Source organism: Scardinius erythrophthalmus (genome assembly GCF_964197995.2).
Source record: "Scardinius erythrophthalmus genome assembly, chromosome: 1".
NCBI classification, from domain to species: Eukaryota; Metazoa; Chordata; class Actinopteri; order Cypriniformes; family Leuciscidae; genus Scardinius; species Scardinius erythrophthalmus.
This window is the reverse complement of record NC_138221.1, coordinates 39,194,002-39,216,047: the sequence shown is the minus strand read 5'-3', so window position 1 is coordinate 39,216,047 and position 22,046 is coordinate 39,194,002. Positions and strand designations below refer to the sequence as shown.

The 22,046-nt window shown below is 36.6% G+C and overlaps 1 protein-coding gene across 1 annotated transcript in view; it reads right to left on the bottom strand.

Annotated features, from left to right (window-relative positions):
- Nucleotides 1–22,046, bottom strand: part of myo15aa (myosin XVAa) — a gene marked incomplete at its 3' end in the record, with an annotated part of 38,341 nt that overhangs the window by 15,727 nt on the left and 568 nt on the right. Inside the window, exons 2-33 of the mRNA XM_081388904.1 lie at nt 21,285–21,367; nt 21,130–21,193; nt 20,780–20,889; nt 20,533–20,607; nt 19,875–19,965; nt 19,319–19,422; nt 19,045–19,108; nt 18,820–18,933; nt 18,553–18,714; nt 18,320–18,433; nt 14,774–14,832; nt 9,137–9,260; nt 8,928–9,023; nt 8,712–8,843; nt 8,472–8,597; nt 8,286–8,363; nt 8,051–8,205; nt 7,898–7,943; nt 7,682–7,806; nt 7,443–7,560; nt 6,737–6,912; nt 5,064–5,148; nt 4,924–4,977; nt 4,403–4,484; nt 3,478–3,608; nt 3,260–3,355; nt 2,765–3,000; nt 2,516–2,694; nt 1,360–1,432; nt 893–1,084; nt 292–398; nt 78–166 (exon numbers count right to left, since the gene is read on the bottom strand). Coding sequence (XP_081245030.1) covers nt 78–166; nt 292–398; nt 893–1,084; nt 1,360–1,432; nt 2,516–2,694; nt 2,765–3,000; nt 3,260–3,355; nt 3,478–3,608; nt 4,403–4,484; nt 4,924–4,977; nt 5,064–5,148; nt 6,737–6,912; nt 7,443–7,560; nt 7,682–7,806; nt 7,898–7,943; nt 8,051–8,205; nt 8,286–8,363; nt 8,472–8,597; nt 8,712–8,843; nt 8,928–9,023; nt 9,137–9,260; nt 14,774–14,832; nt 18,320–18,433; nt 18,553–18,714; nt 18,820–18,933; nt 19,045–19,108; nt 19,319–19,422; nt 19,875–19,965; nt 20,533–20,607; nt 20,780–20,889; nt 21,130–21,193; nt 21,285–21,367 — 3,540 coding nt within the window. The remainder of the gene's footprint in view (nt 1–77; nt 167–291; nt 399–892; nt 1,085–1,359; nt 1,433–2,515; nt 2,695–2,764; nt 3,001–3,259; nt 3,356–3,477; nt 3,609–4,402; nt 4,485–4,923; nt 4,978–5,063; nt 5,149–6,736; nt 6,913–7,442; nt 7,561–7,681; nt 7,807–7,897; nt 7,944–8,050; nt 8,206–8,285; nt 8,364–8,471; nt 8,598–8,711; nt 8,844–8,927; nt 9,024–9,136; nt 9,261–14,773; nt 14,833–18,319; nt 18,434–18,552; nt 18,715–18,819; nt 18,934–19,044; nt 19,109–19,318; nt 19,423–19,874; nt 19,966–20,532; nt 20,608–20,779; nt 20,890–21,129; nt 21,194–21,284; nt 21,368–22,046) is intronic.

Here is a 22,046-nt window from a genome sequence, read left to right as displayed (position 1 = left end):
TTGTTTCTATTACATTTACACTTGATAAAAACTCATGAACTCATGCTGAATTGGGGAAGTGAACAAGAGACACTTACCCCATTACCATCAGACAGCACTGGGTCAAACAGGCTGTCGAGATATCTGTCCATGCCTTTCTGAGTTGGTGCTTCACTGAAATCTGATTCTATTATTTTTTTACAGTTATTGAGAAAAAAAACACAGAAATCATGCCATTAGCATTGCACAGAATATATAAAAGTAGCTTAAAAGCTAGCCCCCAAAAAAAGAAGAAAGAAAGAAACAGCTGACCGTGGCTGTAATACCCATCTGAATCTGGGAGACTGGTGCTCAGCATTGTCTGAGGGAGCAGAAGTGAGTTGTCATCATCAGAATCAAATCCACTTCCAAACAGAGCCCTGTGAAAATTCATATTGAGGGCAAAGTATTAGATAACACTACAAAGACACTGCAAAATAGTTCCCCTGAAGTTAACTATACAATGTATTTTTTTGCTTATTAAAAACAAATAATGATAAAGAAAGATGCAATATGTATCACCTTAGGTGTAATTTTAAAGTTCCAATCAAAATCAGTCAGCAAAGAATGAACCAAATTTATTTATAATATTAATATTTACTATTTGTACCTTAAAGGTGAAGTTTGTAATTTATGTGTCACCAGTGGCAATAAACATAATTTAAAAATGATTTAGCTATTTTCAAACACTCCCTGTCTCCCACAGTCATTAGTTTGGTGCCACAGAACTTAAACACTCACATTTAACTCACTTTTAAACGCAGATCTATTCGATTACAATTCATATTTATGATCATGTGCATTAGTGTGCATAACCCATTTACAATGTAAATAAAAGTCAAATAAAATGCAAGACTATCATGTAGATACTGACAGGCTGGCATTGGGCCTGGTTCTGGTGGGACTCTCGGCGGAAATGATGAAGTAGGACTTTTGCTTTGGAAAATTTCTCATCAGTTCCATGTCTGCGATCAAGTCCATTACATAATCGTGCCCTGCGAGCTCCGCCCACTGTCCGTGCTCCTTCATGACAACAGAGCACCCCTTCCAGGCCTCGTTCACACCCCTGTGGAGCCAATTAATGAGGCTATTCATTTCAGGCAAATTACAGATGAATAATGAAGGCCTCATTATAGACTGTACATATTCTAACATGCCCAAAAGAAAGAGCCATGAACTAATGACATGGAATACAGCATATTAAAAAGGTTCTTATGAAGATGAATGGATGAATGCAAAATCAAAGATTGTGTGTTGGGCTGACTCTAGGAAAGAGTAGAGTGAAAATGGTTGGAACAAGAGATAGAACATAATATGGATAGTTTGTGTACGGTCGTATACCTGTGCTGTAGAATATCCCCAGCCAGCTCCTCCCCACTTGTCCAGGAGTGCACAGGGCACAGGGAAGATGTCCCTGTCAATACAACATAACGTTTAACAGCTGTGGTTTGACAGGAGTGAAGACTACATGCAAATGACTTTTTCTATTCTGTGTAGCACCACAGATCATGTATCACCTGATATAGATGTGCATTACACAATTGTCTCCAGAGGGTTTTGAGGAACAAAAGAAACTGCCAGGCAGATTTAGGGAGATTATAGTAATGAAAGAGCCTTTCAGAGCTTTTCTTTTAGTGTTTTGTAAGCTATCCTTTGAGTTTGTATCCTTATGTAAGTCTGCATATCTCTTTCATTCCAAACAAGGGCAAATATTCTCCTTTCTAATTTACATAAGCTGTTTCCATCACCGTTTTTGTGCACATTTTGAAGTATCGCATCAGAAACGAGTGATGGAAACGGCAAATTTCAAGGGAAAAAATCTCTTAATTCGCAAAAAAAGAAGTTTTTACACTCGCTTGAGGTGTTTTTTGACTTTTGTGAGAAAGAGTTAATGCGAATAATGTGAGATGGAAACACATCTGCCGAATAAATTCTGACGTAGCGAACATTTAACCCACGTGACAAATCGGCTGTTTCCGTTGATGGTGTTTTATTTACTGTTGGTTACTAGGTTAGCAATACCACCGTCATTCGCTCGAACAAACTTGATGGAAACACACACCTAATTCGCATTTGTTTTTTTGCTAACTTTGAAAAGATGCGCTTCACGTTTGGATGGAAACCCAGCTAATGTCTTTTAAAATGTGCCTTCAAACATAGATGCTGATTTTTCACAAGTGTTTTATGATATTACAGTATAGGAGTTAACAATTGCGTTCAAGTGCTGAAATGTGGATTTGAAAAGCAAATGAGCAAAAGCCGACTGAGGTCGGTTGCACCAGTAAAGATTAAATTAGGCAGAAATTAGAATTACTCAAGGATTTAATTAAGGGTTTATTTTAATTAAACTCAAGCTTACTGTGATTGAAATTTATCTTAATGGACCCAGGTAAATCACTGGGGTCACATTCACTTTTTTAATGCAACCCAACCTACATGGCAAACACTGACTGAAGGTTGCTGAAACTCAAACAGTGAAGGTGAAACTGATACACACCATCAAAACAGTGTACTTGCAAAACCATGTTTGCTTTCTTCCTATTGGCTGTCCATTCCAGCAGGGACAGTGGGTAAGTCCTCGCTGTCTCCGGTCCATACAGGGACTTCTGCATGGCTTGAATGAGCTTCTGTTGGCCGACAGCTTTGAATCCATTATAGGCATGATCTGAGACAAACCTAAAGCCAAACAGTAATGAATGCTTACAAGTTGCTAATGACCCAACATGAATACTGGTATGTTGCTTACTTCAGAAGGTATTTCTCAATTTTGGCTGATGGTGCAAACGCACTCAGGCAGGCCAGCAGCAGCAGCCAGCCCCTCTCTGAGTTTTCTGGATTGGTGTTTCTCCAAACCTGATTGGCAATTTGACATAAGACTTCATCCCGCAGACCAGGGTTGGTAAGCCCCTTCTGAATGATGTAGTTTCCAAATAAATTCTCCTGAGCACCATTTAGATGTGGGTCACCCATAAACCTTAAGATCTACAAAGTGAAAGAAGTAATGCTAATAGAGAGCTAACAGAGTTAAAATCACACTGACTTATGGCTACAACAGAGGCATGTTTCTTCACTTCATCTCATGCTCATTGTAGGTCTGTGTTGAAAGGTTTATATGTTAAAAATCAATTATAGAGAAAATGAATAGGATTTTTACTTCCGGAACCAACATTTGTGCTTAAGTCTATTGCATGTAAAATAAATGACAATGGCAAAATCTTCAACAGTACATAATGTAGTGTACCATGACAAAGGCGTCTAGAGCCTCATGTGTAAGATCATCGTCAATGTGTGTAAGTGGTGTCTTCAAAGGTGCAGTTAACATTCCAAAGTTTGGCTCCTATTATTAATAATAAAAAAAACATACAAATTAATATACAGTATATCAGTCATTCCTGAATGAATATCTGGGTATGAGAGCTTATTTGTGATTTTGGAATAAATTACTCAAGTATGTCTTACTTTGAAGTGAATCTGGACAAATTTAGAGATAGTGTAATTGTTGATGTCAAGAGGTAGAGTGATCTGTGACTCCACCTGAACGGTGGGAGCCTGGACTAAAGCCAAGCAATCAGAATGGAGCTCTCTACCACCTTTAAAACACAGAGGTGAGAGATGACATGCAGTGTACATTATAAATACATTATATTTACTTTTTATATGCTACTTTTGAAAAGTCTGGGGTCAGTAAGATTTTGTTATCTTTTATGCTCACCAAGACATTTATTTGATAAAAAAACAGGCAAATTGTAAAATAAGTTTTCTATATTTAACAGATTGAAATATTATCACAATTTAAAATATCTGTTTTCTATGTTAATATATTTTAAAAAGTAATTTATTCCTGTGATGTCAAAGCTGAATTTTCAGCATCATTACTCCAGTCTTCAGTGTCACATGATCCTTCAGAAATCAGTCTAATTTGATGCTCAAGAAACATTTCTTATTATCAATGTTGAAAACAGTTGTGCGGAAACCGTGATACATTTATTTTCAAGATTCTTTGATGAATAGAAAGTTCAAAATAATAGTATTTATTTGAGAAAAAAAACTGGGTTACACTTTTTAAAGGTGACAGTTATGAAGTACTTAGTAATATTAATTACCTACATTTACTTACTATAGAGTTAGGGTTAGGTTTAGGTTTAGGGCTAGTTACTTGTAATTATGCATAACTTACTGTTAGCCAGTACATGTAGTAACATGTAACTACGTCACCTTAAAATAAAGTGTTACCAAAATGTCTTTACTGTCAATTTTGATCTATTGAATGCACTCTTGCTGAATAAAAGTAAAAAAAAAATTTTAAAGCATAATCTTACTGACCCCAAACTTTTGAACAATATAAAAAATATATATTTAACATGAGGAAATTGCCCTGCAGTACCAGAGGCTGCCTGCAGCAATGCTCCGAGTTCAGCTGGAATGACCAGATGAGTGACGTTGACCACTTCCCGTTTTGACAGCTCCTGCAAATAAAGAAGATATGGAAACACTTTACAATAAGGTCTAATTTGTTAAAATTAGATAATACATTGGCTTACATTAACCAACATTGAGCAATATATTTTTACAGTATTTATTGACCTTTGTTAATGTTATTCATAAGCGCATTAACTAATGTTAACATATACGACATCTTAAAAATGTATTAGTAAAAGTTGAGATTAATATTAACTGAGATTAATAAATGCTGTAGATGTATTATTCATTGTTAGCTCATGTTAACCAATGTAGTTAATTAATGTTAACAAATTAAACCTTTTGTAAAGAGTTACCGACTATATTGTAAGTAGGTTTTTGTTAATGAATTATTCCCCCCAGTCTTTTATTATATTTGGTTAAATACTGTAGGCATGAGAAATGAACTAAAATGTGGTCAATTTAGACAGTAAATGTCATTATAACCATTTCTATTCTCCTCTGCTCCTCTTCTGCCTTTCTCCTGGCCTCGTATCTCAGCTAAAAGAAGAAAAATAAGTAAAACAATTAAATGTGGGATTGCAGATTAGCCTGATCACTACGCACTAAAACTGCATTGTTCTTACCTTAATATATCTCTTGCGATCAACATACATATGGATCAGAGAGCGTAATTTCACCAGGCTAGCTCTCATTTTCACATACCGCTTCCTGTAAAGAGAAAGCAAATTTATAGAAATTGTTAAGATCTAAAACAACTTATTGGAAATAAATTGCTATTTGTGAGTAAAAAAATATTTTTTTAAAACAATCACAAACTAGAAAAATCATGTCAATTTATTGGTTATAAAGAAAATGTTAAAGGAACATGACAACTTTTTGTGACTTTAGCTTATTCACCGTATCCCCCAGAGTTAGATAAGTCCATAGATACCCTTCTCATCTCCGTACGTGCCGTAACTCTGTCTGACGCACCCACCGCTAGCCTAGCTTAGCACAAAGACTGAAGGTAAACGGCTCCAGCTAGCATATTGCTCCCAATAAGTGACAAAATAACGCCAACATTTTCCTATTTACATGTTGTGATTTGTATAGTCACAGTGTGTACAAATAACAAGGTCACATGAGATACAGCCATCTTCTAACCGTATACATACTGGGAACTATATTCTCAGAAGCCGAAGCACTGCTACTTCTGCGAAGTCATTTGCTGTGACTATACAAATAACAACATGTAAATAGGAAAATGTTGGCGTTATTTTGTCATTTATTGGGAGCAGAATGCTAGCTGGAGCCGTTTACCTCCAGTCTTTGTGCTAAGCTAGGCTAGCGGTGGGTGCGTCAGACAGAGTTACGGCACGTACGGAGATGAAAAGGGTATGTATGGATTTATCTAACTCTGGGGGATACAATGAATAAGCTAAAGTCCCAAAAAGTCAGTATGTTCCTTTAAAATGAAGAACATTCAGTTATTAAATATAATTATTTTAATTATTTAATTTAATTATTTTTTTACAGATTATCACTCCTAGGGCCAGATTTACTAAACAGGGCAATGCAGCATGTGGCTGATGGGAGTGGAAAGTTCTGCGGGTGATCTATCTACTAAGAATGTACAAATTCAATGTCTTGCCAGGCTGTTAAATAATGCCACAAATACCAGTAATTTGACTACTGCAAACCTTGATAAATCACGTTGCATGATTCAATGACTTTAGTTTGGGGACCAATTCTCTCTATTAACTAGTTTCTTGTTAGCATGCATATTACTAGCATATTGGCTGTTTATTAGTATTATAAAGCACATAATAATGCCTTATTCCGCATTACCTTATTCTACATCATTTAATCCTACCCAATACCTAAACTTAACAACACCTTACTAACTATTAATAAGCAGTAAATTAAGAGATTATTGAGGCAAAAGTCATAGTTAATAGTGAATGCGTTCCCCAAACTAAAGTGCGACCGATTACTCTCCTCCTATAAATGTAACGGTCTGACAAGGAAACTCCTACAAATGCATATGCAATAAGGTCATCCGCAAAAATTACCGTATCCATGCTAATTTATTACTGTGTGTCTTTAGTAAATCCTAACAGTAGTTTTTAACACCAAAAGAGGGTTTGCGCTGGCGCAAGCTGTTAGTAAATCTGGCCCCTAGTTTCTGTAAATAAAAAGAAATCTGTAAATCATAGCAGAAGCATCAGAAATATTGTCATTGACAATGAGGGGGCCTTTGGGTCAAAAAGGTTGGAACCACTGATTTAGAGTGAGAATAATAAATTATGGTTTATACCTTGTGAGAAAGCCTCTGCAATGGGCCTGCAGCCGTATGATCTTCATGCGGAAGGCTGTATAGCGTTTTCTCACAAAGAACATCCTGGTGTAACGCTGCAGAGTCAGGGCAGCTACATGCCTTACTCTGTCCCGCTTACTCTCCAACAGGAAGTAGATGTCCTCTTTCATGAACAACTAACAAAAAATAAAAGGTGCAATCAAGTACTAAAAAAACAAATGTGGAGAGTAGTCTCACATAGCCAGACCTTTCTCATCATAAAGTCTAGTCCACATTGCAATTATATTTTGGCCATTAACTACCTGTGGATGGTCCATGGTATGACGTCTGGGTCACTGTGATTTTGCCAAGTAAGACATGTTCCTGGATCAACATATTTTGTTGACCCTAGAACAACATTTCTGTCTGAAAATGTAGTCCTATCCCTACCCCTAAACCTAACCATAACTTATCCCTAAAATCAGAGGGAAATGATAGGTGAATAACACTGATGTAGAAGCACCAAACCCTGGTTGTAAGCCTAAACTTGATACAACTGTAAACTTGTCCCTCAAATCTGATTGGTCGATTGGAAAGTTGTTCCAGGATCAACAAAGATGTTGATCCAGGAACATATTGTACTTGGTGAAATCATGTTCACCGTGACGTCTTACGGTCTGAGACTAAGCGAATAGTAACAATTGCACTTAATCAGAATCATACACACCTTGGTGACACCGACTTGAAACGATCCTTGTCTAACAGGGCATAGCTTCCTTAACATGATGACACAGTTTTCACCATTGGCAGGTGGAGGCTGTTTGAGGCCTAGCAGTGATTTGTATCTAAATTCAACCGAATAATTGAGTAATTATTATAATTTTCTTGATATGTTAAAAAACAGATACAAAAGGTAAAAACTTTGTGGTAATGGCCTCAGACGTGTTTGACATGTCTAGCTCTTACCTGAAAAGGAAGACATCAAATGGCATTCTGATCGGATAGCCCTCTCTCCTGATTCGAATGGTTTCTAAAATCCCAGAATAGTTCAGTTGGGCACTGACCAGCTCCATGTCAAACACAGCAGGCTCCTGCAAGAAACATACTCTCTCAGTTGATTTCAATTCTAGCCAAGATGCAAATAGCTTAATACCCCTGAACCCAGTGATTGCGGTTCTTTACCTTGTTTTGATTTGGCTTTATGCATCGCACAAAATATGGGTTGGCTCTGTAAGTACAAAATGGAAAGAAGTAGTTGGTGATAGAAAAACCTACACGGGTCTAAAACCAATCACAGAAGAGATTCACGTAGGCAGCGCAATTTAGGTGGTCTACCTCTCCATCTTTTCAATGAGCTCCATGAGGGATTGTTGGAACTTGGCCGCCACTGTTGAGGCCTGATGGCGCCGTGTTACCGTGCTGTTCTTCCCAACATGAGATCTCTGTTGGTTGAGGGCCTCAGCGTAGCTCATAAACAGATATGCAACCATCTAAAACCACAGCGAGATACGGGTCAGTTTATTGGGGTCATTTCATTCCTGGCTCATGGTAGTTAAATAATTTCTCTTACCTTGTTTTTGCTATGAATAAAAAGGTCAAGAACATCCTGGCGAACTTGATCGTAATTCTTATCCAGAAATTTATGGACCTGTGAAGCGTGTTTTCAGTCACAAAAAGTTTGGTCTATTCCTCCACTAATACTTTATAGGGAATAATTAAAATGTTTGATGGTTCAAGACAAGTAGTTTAAATGCACCTGATAGGAGACCTTCCCAGCGAAATGCTTGATAGTAAATTCAGGGAGAGGCATTTTTGGCTTGGAATACAGTGGATTGTTGCCATGGTGATAGTGGCATTTCTGAAGGAAGGTATGGTCTGTAGCCTAGAGGAAATTTGTTCAAAAGGAGGTTAATTAAAATGCAAATGATGCAAACTAATAGTGATGAATAGATAAATACTAACTAGAACATCAATGGACATTAAGAAGAAATGACACCTGTGGAAACCCGCTCTGATCATCAAGAATTCGGAGTATCCCATGGGGCTTTGCTGCAATGAGGTCTATGCAGGCCTGGTTGTCAGAGAAAGGCACCTCTTCCCAGTTGATTTGCTCTCTGCTATATTCATCCTTGCACATTCAAAAGAAAATCATTTTTCAGATGCATACCACATGCAGTTTCTCAGAAGATTAGAGTGAACAGAGACAGCTTACTTGTTCTTCTTTAAAAATGACCCTGTTGAAAAAGAACTGAAGGTACTCATTTGCATAATTTATGCAAAGCTGTTCAAAGCTGTTGAAGGTAAGATCCTACAAAGCACAAAAAAAGTGAGATTCAGTCGAATGCAATCCAAATTTTACCGCAATGAAGAGTATTAGCAAAATCTTTTACTGTTGTGGCAAAACAAGTTGCAGCGCCATACCTCAAATCCATAGATATCAAGGATGGAGATAGATAGTGCTTCGTTCCGAGGATAAACCTGCCTATTTATTCTGTCTGTTAGCCAGCTGAACAGAAGGGAATACAGGATCTTGGCAACTGCATCCCTGTTATGTTTGAGAGGGAAAATTACCATAATTTGATTACCGCAACGGTCAATGCAGAGAAAGTAGTATTTTTAATGACACTGATTTTAGTTCTAATACTCTACATCTGAATGTTCATTACTTTCTTTTTTTTCAATTCCATATTTAATTCTTGCTCAGTCTATGGAAGTAAAATAATGACAAATGTTTTTGAAACAAAAAAACTTGTTGAATTGCACAAATTGAAAAAAATAGGCCTATGCATTGCATTAACCGTTCTTGCATTTTAATGATTTGTATTTTTAGCGCTTGCATTTTTATGGGGTGAAATTCAACGTGGTTGAATATTTAAAGGAATAGTTCACCCAAAAATGAAAATTCTGTCATACTCTCCCTCAAGTTGTTCCAAACCTGTATGACTTTTTTTCTTCTGCTGAACACAAAAGAAGATAAGAAGTCGGTAACCAAACGTCTGATTAATATGAAGGTAAAACAGTAGCAAAACTCAAGAGCTTGCTAATTTGAATGTGAGAACTTGTAAAATTAATATTTGTATTTGTAAGTTGAAATTTATACTTGCAGCTCTGATGTGAAAAGCTGCATCTATCGATTTGCACACACAGACAATACTCAGAACACCTGTGTTTTGAATTCGAAGTTGCAGATTAATAGTTACAAAAGTGTAAAGTGTCATTTACATAAACAAAATGACAGGCACAATTGTGTACTACACATTTATCTTTGTGCTTTAGTTCAGTTTTGTTGTACAACCACAAGTCGGCACTCACAACCTCTCATATCTGGCAGTACAACTTCAAATCCTAGCGCTTTGACTTTTGCTACTCTTTTTGCGATATGCCTTTAGCAAAACTCACTCGTGCACTTGTAAATGCAGACTTGAGAGAGCAGAGTCGGGGGCGGGGCTGGGGTCGGAATGAAGTCGTTTTATTGGTCGATGCCTCACCAATGAACAACGCCAGCCACAATGAAAACATTTATGCTTATGTATCCGCTATTTTTTAAAACGCTTGGAAAATATTTTTATGAAATATCATTAGTTTTACTGGAATAGTTTTACAGAATATGAACGCAACGCGTTTAATTGAGACAGTGGTATTAAAAGACCAAACTCAGGAAACACCATAAAGCATACAGAAAAAAAATGAGCACAGAATATGAACGCAACGCGTTTAATTGTACGTTTTCCTCGAACCCACGAAAACACTTAATGAGGCTTAATGGACCAACAGTTATAAAATAAAAATTAAAAACAATAAAAAAACACATAATTTGTTACTTTATTAATAAAACACAGGCAGCGAGTTTATTTGCACTGAACACACATTTGCTTATATATGCCAATTCCATTGCAATATGAAAATGCACCTAAATTATCTGATAAGAATGTAAAATGTATACCTTGAAATGCAATGTAAGTCGCTTTGGAAAAATGTAAATGTTTTAAATATTCACCCTAGCCTAACTGTTGGACACATAAAAACAAACAAAACATAAATAAATTATATATATACGTACGTGTGTGTGTGTGTGTGTGTGTCTTTTACAGTCTATGGTATATATATATACCAGATGGCATATATATATGGCATACGTCATATGTTTTACGTCATAATCTGTGCTCATCTGCTTTTCTGTAGTATGCATTATAAGCATTGTGTCTACTGAGTTTGATAATATCGTTTATTTATTTTAATATCAGTCTAATGCATTAAGCCATGTTAGTGTTTCAGTGCACGCGGGTTTCGTGACATCATCGAAGTCCCATTTCATTGGCTAGGTGCCAACCAATAAAACGGCTCCTTTGACCCCCCTCCTCCCGCCCCCCTTTCTCACTCGCCGCTTCTGAGTTTCAAGTGCACAAGTTAGTTTTGCACATGATATATCGCGAAAAGAGTAGCAAAAGTCAAGGCGCGAAATTTGAAATTGCAGTGACAGATTTGAGAAGCTGCAAGTGCCTAATTGAGGAAGTACCGCGAATGTGAACGTAAGATTAAACGCAAAATATATATTACAAGTTTGAATCTGTCGTTGTATTTCTGTGAATGGCATTTTACACATTTGTGTCTACTTGTCTGCAGCTTCAGATTCAGAATACAGGTTTGTGACTATTGTTTGCGAGTGCAAATTTCAACATTCAACTTCAGATTTTTATTTTACAGGTTTTCACATTGGAGCTGTGAGTGTAAATGTTCATGTACAAGTACGAATATTTATTGTACAAGTTCTCAAATTCACATTTACGTGCTCTCGAGTTTTGCTACTGTTTTACCTTCATGGACCCCATTGACTTCCATAGTAGGAAAAAAATACTATGGATGTCAATGGGGACCAGCAACTGTTTAATTACCAACCTTCTTTAAAATATCTTCTTTTGTGTTTAGCAGAAGAAAGGAAATCATACAGGTTTGGAACAACTTGAGGGAGAGTAAATGATGACAGAATTTTCATTTTTGGGTGAACTATCCCTTTAAGCTGTGGGTATTTCAATTCAAAACATTCCACACACATTTTCATTTTTAAAAAAATTCAATAATCCATATTCACCTTTCAGAGTTCACTTCCAAAATGTTAATTCTGTTTAAAATACAACCTATAATATTCGACAGGCAATTTTTAGTCCATTTTATTTCGCCTTACAAATTCGCTTCCACAAATTCAGTGGTTCAAATTCGACATTTGACATCTGGGAACGGCAGGAATAGCAGTAGATTACCGATTAATCATCTCCATAGCTGTTGGTCGACCTCACCAGCAGGAGGTGAAAGCAAGCAACGGGTGAGAGAGTCATTCGTTCATAAAAACGGATTTACCGAAATGGAGCAAACGGTCAGTTTGTGTGATGTTTATCAGGACCAGTAGTAGCTTAATATGGAAAAGCTGATAGAGACTAAGCTATGTTTACATTTAAGTCTTCACAGTTAGTTTTGCACATGTAAGCAGCTTTCTTTACCGTGAACGAGATTATAACGTTATTCCCCGATGCTGATGTACATCTGTACGTTGTAGCCTACATACAAACGTTAAATCTGAGGTAGTACACACATATTTCTCTCAGTTGTTTAGTTTCCTTAACTTTATATTGCTGAGTCTGCTTCAGAACTGGGGTTTCCCTCAATACCTAATAGGCTACATGCAATTAATTGAATTTTTTTAAATGAAAATGTGTGTGAAATGTTTTGAATTGAAATATTCACAGCTTAAATATTCAACCATGTTGAATTTCAACCCATAAAAATGCAAGCCCTAAAAATACAATGCATTAAAATACAAGCACTGTTAATGCAATGCATTTTTTTTTCAATTAGTGTTTTTCAATTAGTTTTTCCATATAGTATTTTATTATTTATTAAACCCCTTCGTGAATTACATTCTTTGTAGCTACATTTTTATTGAATTCTAGAAGCCTTGCCAAACAACTTCACTTGAAGTTACTTTAAGTGATTTTTATGGAATTATTCAGAAATGTATCCTACTTGCTGAAAAAATATAACTGACATAACGGGCCGCTTCAGATTCAGCCAATCAGAAGGCTTTTGATGCCCTTTCTGCCTGTCAATCATTTACCGCGCCAACAGGTAAACCGGACGCTGAGAGGGGGACAGACGAAAAATTCAGGAGATTGTAGAGTGCGAAATGTTCGCGATTTGTCATTGCGATGCGAAAAATGGCTTACAAAGCTAAACGTCGTAATGTAATAAAGAGACCAAAAAGCGAGCAAAAGAAGCAAGACGAGAGTGAACATCGTTAAACTTATCATCACTGGAGGATGCTGATAACTTCACAGCGATTGAAAGCAGATGCCGCGCGCGCTTTTACAACATCGCTTGACAGGTAAAACACACGCACACGCGTGTTGTACACCAAAGCGATGTTGTAGAAAGATGTTGTGGCTACATCTGGCGGAAGTTCCAGAACTTGTAGAACAAGTTTTGTAAATTGTAATGAACTATTTTTTCTTAGCTGAAGCTTTTAGAAAATGTACAAGTAAAATAAAAGTAGAATAAAAATACAATTCAAAACAATATGTTTATATATTATGACTTTTTATTTCACAATTCTGACAATAATTGCGAGAAAAAAAAAACCATTGTGAGGAGGAAAGTTAGAATTTTGAGATAAGTCTCAATTACCTTTTTAATTGCAAATTTATATTTGTATATCACAATTCTGACATTTTTGTTCTTGCATTTTCCGAATTTATGTCTCGACCCCATAGGTTTCAACGGAGAAAAGTGAAGTCAATTAGAAGCTCTCACTTCCTGATGGCTGAGCGTACTGCGCAGACTCAAACTGAGCTTGACGACGTAGATGTGACGTGAGCAACCTGTCTGTCTTCTAGTAGCTGTGCCAAGATAAATCTGAATCATTCTCTTCCGAAACTTGCAGAGATGGAGAGTGTGAGTAGGAGGTGTCCATGAGCTAGGAGCAGGAGCAACTTTTGCTAAGTATTCTGATTAATTATTTTGTCATTTTGCCTCCACGTCCCCCCGACTGCCTGCGAGCTTCTCCTCCTGTCCATATGGTAATTTCTCTACTGTGCGACAGAGAGTCGCATGGTTATGACGCAATCGTTAGCCTATTTTTGCAAAAACTGCATCTACGGGGCCATAACGTAAGATACAAGGTAATGGAGCCTTTTATACATTTCCGTGTTTCTTTAGAAATAAATAATGGACAAATGGAGTCTTTAAACGCCTCAGATGTAAAGTTATTCGCTGTCAAAGTGACGCCAAAATGAATGGGAGTCAATGGAATGCTAACAGCAGGTGGGGGTCCGCTAATCAATGGCGGCGCCCGGGGAAGCTTCAATATTTTATGAAACCCTGCCCCCCTGCTTGAATGGCGGAAGCATGGGCGGAAGCCATGTTGTGCGTCCATCTTGAAAATACATTAGCCAAAGAGGGACATACCTGGAAATTCAAGCTTTGCCTTTTGCGCTTTTACACTCATTGGCACCGTGACGAATGCGAGGGGGAGATTACTTGCGACTGCCGGCCACCGTAGGAGTTAAAACGCCCTCGGAATGGGAGGGGCTAGAAAGTAATATTCAGTTGGTAGTCATAAACAATTTCACCGCTAGATGGGAGAAAATCCTACACAGTGTAGCTTTAAGTTCTCTCTGCGCAAACTTTAAAAACGCGAACCTGTGAGAACGCTGATGGCGTGCAAATGCGTACTGCGTGTTTAGTCTATAGGTATGCGCGTTTGAATATATATGTGCGCAGGCGTGTAGTTCTTCTTTACAAACTAACCCTCAACAAACTACTTGTCTGGCCTTAAAATTTAGAATACAGAATTTTTTTCCCCTGAGGGGAAAAAAGTCCAAATTTTGAAATATAAATTCGTAACTGTGAAAAAAAAATAGATAAAAAGTTGCTATTACCTTTTTTATTTTTATTTTTTTCCGTGGTGGAAGCAGGCTTCCAATTGTTTTTATTTAGAAACATTTATTTATTTGGAAATTAGCAAAGTCTAAGTGAGCATATAGAAATGCTTTGTAGGAGTTTCCCTACCTGGCATCAATTGCACTCTCAACAGTCAGGGGCGTGTAGATCTTCTCCCTCATTGTTTCCTAAGAAAGTATAGAATTACTGAAACACCAGAAATACTGGTAGCAAATTCGAAAAGGGTGACCTGGGACATTCTGTTATAATAAAACACACCACTTTTATTGGAAACCAGCTTTGTAGAAATATTGTTGATCTCTTGAGATTAAATGTTGCTAATGCTAAGACAGTATTTTTAGGCAAATGAAAACTGATATGGTCCTTAAGTGGACCAGCCTACAGCACTAGTGTCTGTATTGTAAACACATCCCGGCATCTGTGGCAAGACTATACTAATCCCTTTCAAATTATGACATTAGGGCTTTAAATAATAAATAAAAAAATATTTCCTTAAATATTTTAACGTTGTTGTAGAAGAATTCCCCTTCTCATTCACTTTACTTGGATAGATCAGTCTCTTAGCAGGATAAAAACCTGGTGTCAATGTCTGAAAGCAGGGCTTAATAGACCTTATTCACAGCAGCGCCATCCTTGATTTTTAATGGGAATGAAAGCGAGGCTGTGAGGGACAGACATGCACCTCTTCAATGGGCTGTACTGTTATTTAATGTGTTTTTGGATTGTTCTGCTCATGAAACACTGGAAAAATATCTTTCCAAGAAATTTCAGTTGACAAAAAACAATATAAGCTGTGGAAAATTGTAAGTAATCTAGCACCTTTATACAGCTTTTTACAGCGGATGCCATTGGAAACACGGCAAGTCTATCCCTCACAGCCTCACTTTCATACATGTCATGGCACTGCTCTGAATAAGGTCTATGGTTTCATCAGATAAGAAAAGCCTGGTAGCATGAGATCTCCGTCCAATTCAATTGGACAAAGGGAAATTACTTTGAGTATGGCCTTCTCCTGTTACGTAGATAGTACCTGTTCCTTTAATGAAAAGAATTAGCTAAATTACATTGAAGGAACCTCAAAGGTGTCACACTTGCAGCCATGAGTAGTAGTCTAAATGCCTTAGCACATGTTAACATGGCAATGGGACTGTGAAGATTGATGAGCACTGGCTCTGACCAAGACTTAGACAAAGGCTGATCTGAAACAAGATGCTGTGAAAAGGATCATATGAAAGTTTTTTTTTTCCAATGATACATCTGAAATTAGGAATTGATGTGGATCTGATGTGAGGAAAGATGCTGAAACAGAACACGGACACATTGATGGTCTCCACCAGAGGAAGGTTGAGGAATCTGCTCTTGATACCTCAGATGGAAAATATGTGGAATGGAAACAATTGGTAGTTCATAAGGAAACATCTTAAAAATCCTGGATTCTTCTTTATTTACAGAAAATGTACTGGACCAGGAATGATGGAACTTAAAACACTTTACCTTCACTTTACCTTTGTTGGTGTGGAATATTGGATAGTTTCAGACATATCAGGTTTGAATAGGAACTCTATTTAAATAAGCTCTCTATTTGGTTTGATTGACACATTTGAGAGATTTTACTATTGGGCCTAGGTTTTTCATGAATTGATTTAATAAATAATTAGATTGAAATAGAAGCTAATCTGTCATGACATTGTTCTGTTTGATTGAGGATTGTAAAGTGCAACATGGGGATTTTGAATGATAACTTATAAACCTCTAAAGACAGACCTACTGTGAGCTATGAAGTTGTTAGATGATATTTTGTTTTAAGCCATCAGCCTGCACTATTTCAACTTGTTTTTTTTATTTTATTATTATAATCCTGTTCAACAGTGGAATTCATGGTGAAAAACTAAACCACCATCAGAGAATCAAACACTTTAGTGCCCAACCACTCCCATGAAACATTGCAAATTATGTAAATGAGTAAGTCTCCCTATGCTCTCAAACTACTTAAATGTATTGTATATATGCATATTTAGTAATAGACTTAAAGGGATAGGCTAGTTCATCCAAAAATGAAAATTCTATCATTAATTACTCACCCTCATGTCGTTCCAATCCCGTAAGACCTTCGTTCATCTTCGGAACACAAATTAAGATATTTTTGATGAAATCCGAATTTTTGGATGAACTAACCTTTTAAAATAGACTGTTTCTTTATACATATGATAAACATCTATAAATTAATAATTTTATATTTCTCCATTGTTTTTATATTTCTTCATTCAATTATTTCATTAATAATGCTTCATGATATTGTAGTTCTTACCCTCATTAAAGCTGTTAAATGTAAAAGCTATTAAAAATTCCCTAGGATTGAATGGGAAAAATACTCGTGGAACCAAGGCTGCTGAAAAAGGGGGCATGCAAGGCACTGTTGCTCTCTACAGTGAAATTTTGTTTCACTGTCCTTTTGATCACATTGTATTCATGGTAGAACTGCCTTTTAGATTTTGGAATAACAACAAAAGTTTACTGTGTTTGTGGTGAACTGGTTAAGCAGGGTTAATACTGTGACAGGCCTCTTGGTGGCACCCCTGCAGAGGGTTGAATGGTATCTGCTACACTCTTAGGACTGTAACACAGTCTATGATGGGAGCCTCATATTGCTTTAAGGCCTCTTGATGTCTGTTTCTGCCCTGGGTTTTCCATGACTGGGTTACACTGGTTGCCATAGGGATATGGCATGCTGCCCTGCCATAATCAGCTTGCCATGTTATACTATATGAGGGATTGGGGCTAATACGCACCATTTGCGGCTATCTTATGGTGTCTTGTGCTTGCTGTCAAATTGAACAGTGTTGGCATTTGGATCGTGTTTCCAAAGGACTTTAATGAAACTGATGTAATGATAAAACCTTCACTAACAGCGTGCTGATGCTTGGCATGGGGCCTTGATGTGTGAGTTCTGCCAGGAGGTCATGTAAGGTCTAGAGGTGAGATGCGGACACTTCCTGTTGATATCCTCGAGTCCTGTCTGTCTCAAACAGTGAAATACGCAATATACAGTGGCCGCAAAAATATGGTCACACTTAAAAATATATGACAATGCAAGCATCATCTAGTGTAGAGAAAGACAGCAAGCCTTTCAAGCAAACATTTAAAAACAAGAAGTTGACACTTTGTCATACGTCAGTGTAGCAAGTTTATAGTTATTTTGATAAACTACATCTGTGCGAAAATCACCTATGGTACCAGTTGGGTGCAAAAGTCATTGCAAAAGTTAGTTATAATGGTTTTGCATTGATTTGCTCTTTTAATTGTCTAATACAACAAGATAACAATGTGGTAGGATAATTTTATTACCTAAGGCAATGAAAACACATTTTAAACGTGGCTTAAGTGTCCAATTTTGAGTCTAGTTTATATAATAATCCTCACTATAAGTATGTTTTAAATTGGCACTGTAATAAAGGTACTCATATCGAAGTTGGATAAGAGGAAGACAAACTAGGGATATTGTTTTCATCTTCAGTGCTGACGGATAATATGAAATTTACACTGGGCAATTGGGCAATTCACACTGCACCGACAGACGGCAACTGATCTTTTGTCAATGTACAAGGTGTATCTTTTATCTAGTACTGAAGACATTATGAGGCAGGGTTTTTTTACCGTGACTTTGAAAGTAATGGACTTCTGTAGACCCTCTGGGGAAATCTGTAGAAGTTCAGCCACCACTCGGATCTCCTGAGCACTCACAACTGATGCCACTTCCTGAGATTCAGTCTGTCAAAAAAAAAATCAAACTTATCGCATTACACCACTAAAATAGAGCATTATAGTGCAGCAACATGAGGAGAATCCAAGTGAAGAGGATGCAACCATTTGTTTGAGTTTCAATTTACCTCATATCTCTCAAAGAAGACATTTCCTAAGTGAAGGATGGAAGACAGGACTCTGAAGATACCGTTCTGGTCTTCAGCACTGAAGTGAAGTATTTCCATGGCACTTAGGAGCCTGCGGAAATCCTCCCCATCACTCTTGCCAACAATCTCACAGTCGCCACCCTTGCGACCAAATAGAGCATCCATGAAAGAACAACCGTATAGGTTTTGAGTTTTGTTTTTTAGTTTTTTGCTATAATAATCTAGTGGATTAAACCATGGCCTCACCTGATTGAGGTAATAATACGTCTCAGCGTCTTGAAGGTAGAAAGACTGCTTCTGCTGTGAAGGAAGGCCTGCAAGCATCTCGTAAAAAATGTGATAGTTTCTTTCATCTTTGGCCTGAGAAAAAATAGAGAAAGGAAATAGAGAAAAATTAACATTGTGGTTGTCTATAAAGAATTGGTTTAATAAATGATTATTTTAAATATCTATGAGCATTATGAAGAATACCTGAAACACAATCCTGGACTTTTCAAGTAGATACTGTGAGGTTATGGCACCGCTGATTACCCCTCTGTTTGGATCAGGAAAATCAGACAAGCATTAATATGTAATTTGCAACTTAACCCATGTACTCTAACATACAGTCATTTTAACCAGCAACATGTGAATCTTGATCCTGTTAGCCTCTTTTAGTTGTAAAGGTACCCCATAAGTGTTTCCTCTTGCTAGGTGTCAATAACATCAGTAACATTGTAAAGAGATTTGGTATTGATGAACTTACTCTTCCATAAATATTTCCATGTATTTCCCAAATCGACTGGAGTTATCATTCCGTACAGTTTTGGCATTTCCAAAAGACTCTAAAAGAGGCGTTGCTTCGAGAATCTGTAGATTAAGCCATACATTAATATGTGAGAAGGATGTAGCAATAACTGCAAAAAGAAAAACATATTATTAATAGTTTTGTCTTGTTTTCATGTTAAACTATCTAAAATACTTAAATCAAGATACATTTACTTGATAAGCAACACTGCATGAGACTTGTGTTCATAGATTGTATCTTAAATGTATTTTGTCTTACTGCACAGGGAGTTTTTTTACTTTTACTATACTTTGCATAGATTATTAAGAAAAAGAAAAAAAACTTTTGAACACTTGCATATCAAAGTGCACCACGCCATGCAACATATAAAGGTTTCAAACAACAGAAGGCACACGCAAAAGTACAATACCTCAATCTGTATGATAGCATATAAAAGTAAAATAGAAGATAAGTTATAAAATGTGCATGAACTGAGTTTAACAGTTTTCAAAGATTTTATTAGCTTAACTCATACCTGCTGTGTGACGTTTTGTTTGTGATGTATTGCGGCTAAGTACCGGAGAACTAGCTTTGTGGTCTCTGTTTTACCAGAGCCACTCTCCCCACTGAAAGACAATAAGCACATTTAGACCACATGATGACTCTAACCTCCTAAAGTACCAGTTTAACTACTTAATTGGCATAGAATGCGGCTTGGCATGCGAGGAACCGATTTTCTTGTCTTTTGCCATGCACTTAAGTAATGAGCGAGGTGGCTGATCATCAGACAGAAGTGAAATTGAATGCTTGATTGGGACTGTCGTTCCAGCTACTCTGAACAGGCATGGGTGCATTTCACAGAGACATGATCTGCTGGTGCAATCATGGCCTAGACATCAGTAGTCTTTCCTTACAGGTATCTCCGTCAGAGCTAGGTTTAAAGTGTTCCAGGCGATCAGCTGTGTCAAGTAGAACTGACACTGATGGCTCCATCAGTGTAAAAGACTACTTAAGGTGACAGGACAGATTATCTTAGCTATTTGAATTCTGTCTGTTCTTTTAATTAATCTTTCCAAAAACACATTATGAGTTAGGTTAGTTGAACAATGTTCAAATATATATATATTTTTTAAATATTTTAAATATTACATTCTGTGAGATAAGCTTACATGTTTACCTTAATTTAATCCTACCTGATAATAATGCACTGGTTTTCTTTGGCATCCATCATTTTTGTGTATGAGGCATTTGCAATAGCAAATAGATGTCTGCAAACACAATGGATAAGTTCAAAACATTTAAGAAAAAAGTACAATACTGTATAAGGAATTAGCCTAGCATTGATAAAAGCGATCATCTTAAGTACCGGTTAAATACTATTGAAGTTTAAAGTAAAGGGTTCAAAGTATTATGAATTAATTAATGAATGAAAGAACATACGGAGAATTCTCTCCAAGCGCATGCCCTTTGTGTTGTAGAACCATGTCTGTTCCGTAGATGTTGAACATCTTGTAGGGATTAACAGCCACCAGAATACTTCCAATGTAAGTCTTGGAACAAAACAAACAAAAAAAAACATAGTTTTTCAAACACATCATTGTTTAATTTACTTTTTAAATTCACCCAAAACTCTTTGTACTAAAATATTTACAGAATAAGTGTTTTAATGTTTGTTTTAAAAAAAAATTAACCTGAGGTCAAAATACATAATTCTTAGTTCTAAAGAAACACATGGATAGTTTTTAGTCATAAAGAAACAAATGAATTCCAGACTTGTGCATTTGACTTACATATATCAAATTGCGGTCAAATCTTTTCTTCAAATTCAGCAACACAGCACCTTCATGCAGGTCCCTGAAAAGAGTTTTATTTTTTATGAAAGCATTTAAAAGTGAACACAAAATTTCATTATATATAGCATTTATCTTATTCAATAATCTCATACTCAAGCTGTGTCATGTCCTCAAACCCATCCTCCTCTGCACGTTCACGATACAGCATTGTGGGCAGACTTCGAATTGAGTACATCTAAAAAGCATTTCAGTAAAAGAAAAATATTGTGTAAACAATGTGTAGGCCTAAACCAAACATGATATAAAGCCTGTATTTCACACTATAATTATGTATAGACCTTAGTCAGGGTAGAGACGCAATATTGAATTTTAAAGGGAAATGAGGCTGTGAGGGATATACTTGTTGCAAGTCTTATAGTCTTTGCAATGGCATAAACTATTTTATTGAGTTCTTGTCTACTGAAAGATTTTTGGAAAGATGCTTCATCAGCAACTGCCATGTTGTTAATAGTACAATTCATTGAACACAATGTACTTCTATCCCTCATGGCGTTGTTTTCCTTCCTGTCAAAAATTAAATATGCTACTACGGCTAAGGTCTATTGAAATGATACCTGTACGCTGTTGTCATATAGCTGGCATGGCAGGTGTATTTTGGTGCATTGTATATTTAAGTATACACAAACTTAAATACAGTACCAAATCATCCATCCAACCCTAGTCTATATTGTCTAATATCCAGTCAATACCAAAGTCATAATATTTTCCTTTGATATTTGACATTGCCCAACATCATTTTTGATCCATAGTTTTAAATATAAATTTCAGCATTTTTAATCTAATTGTTTTAACCTGAATCTTCAGCCATACAATTGCATTATTTTAGGTATTGATATCTAACAGATATTGAACTA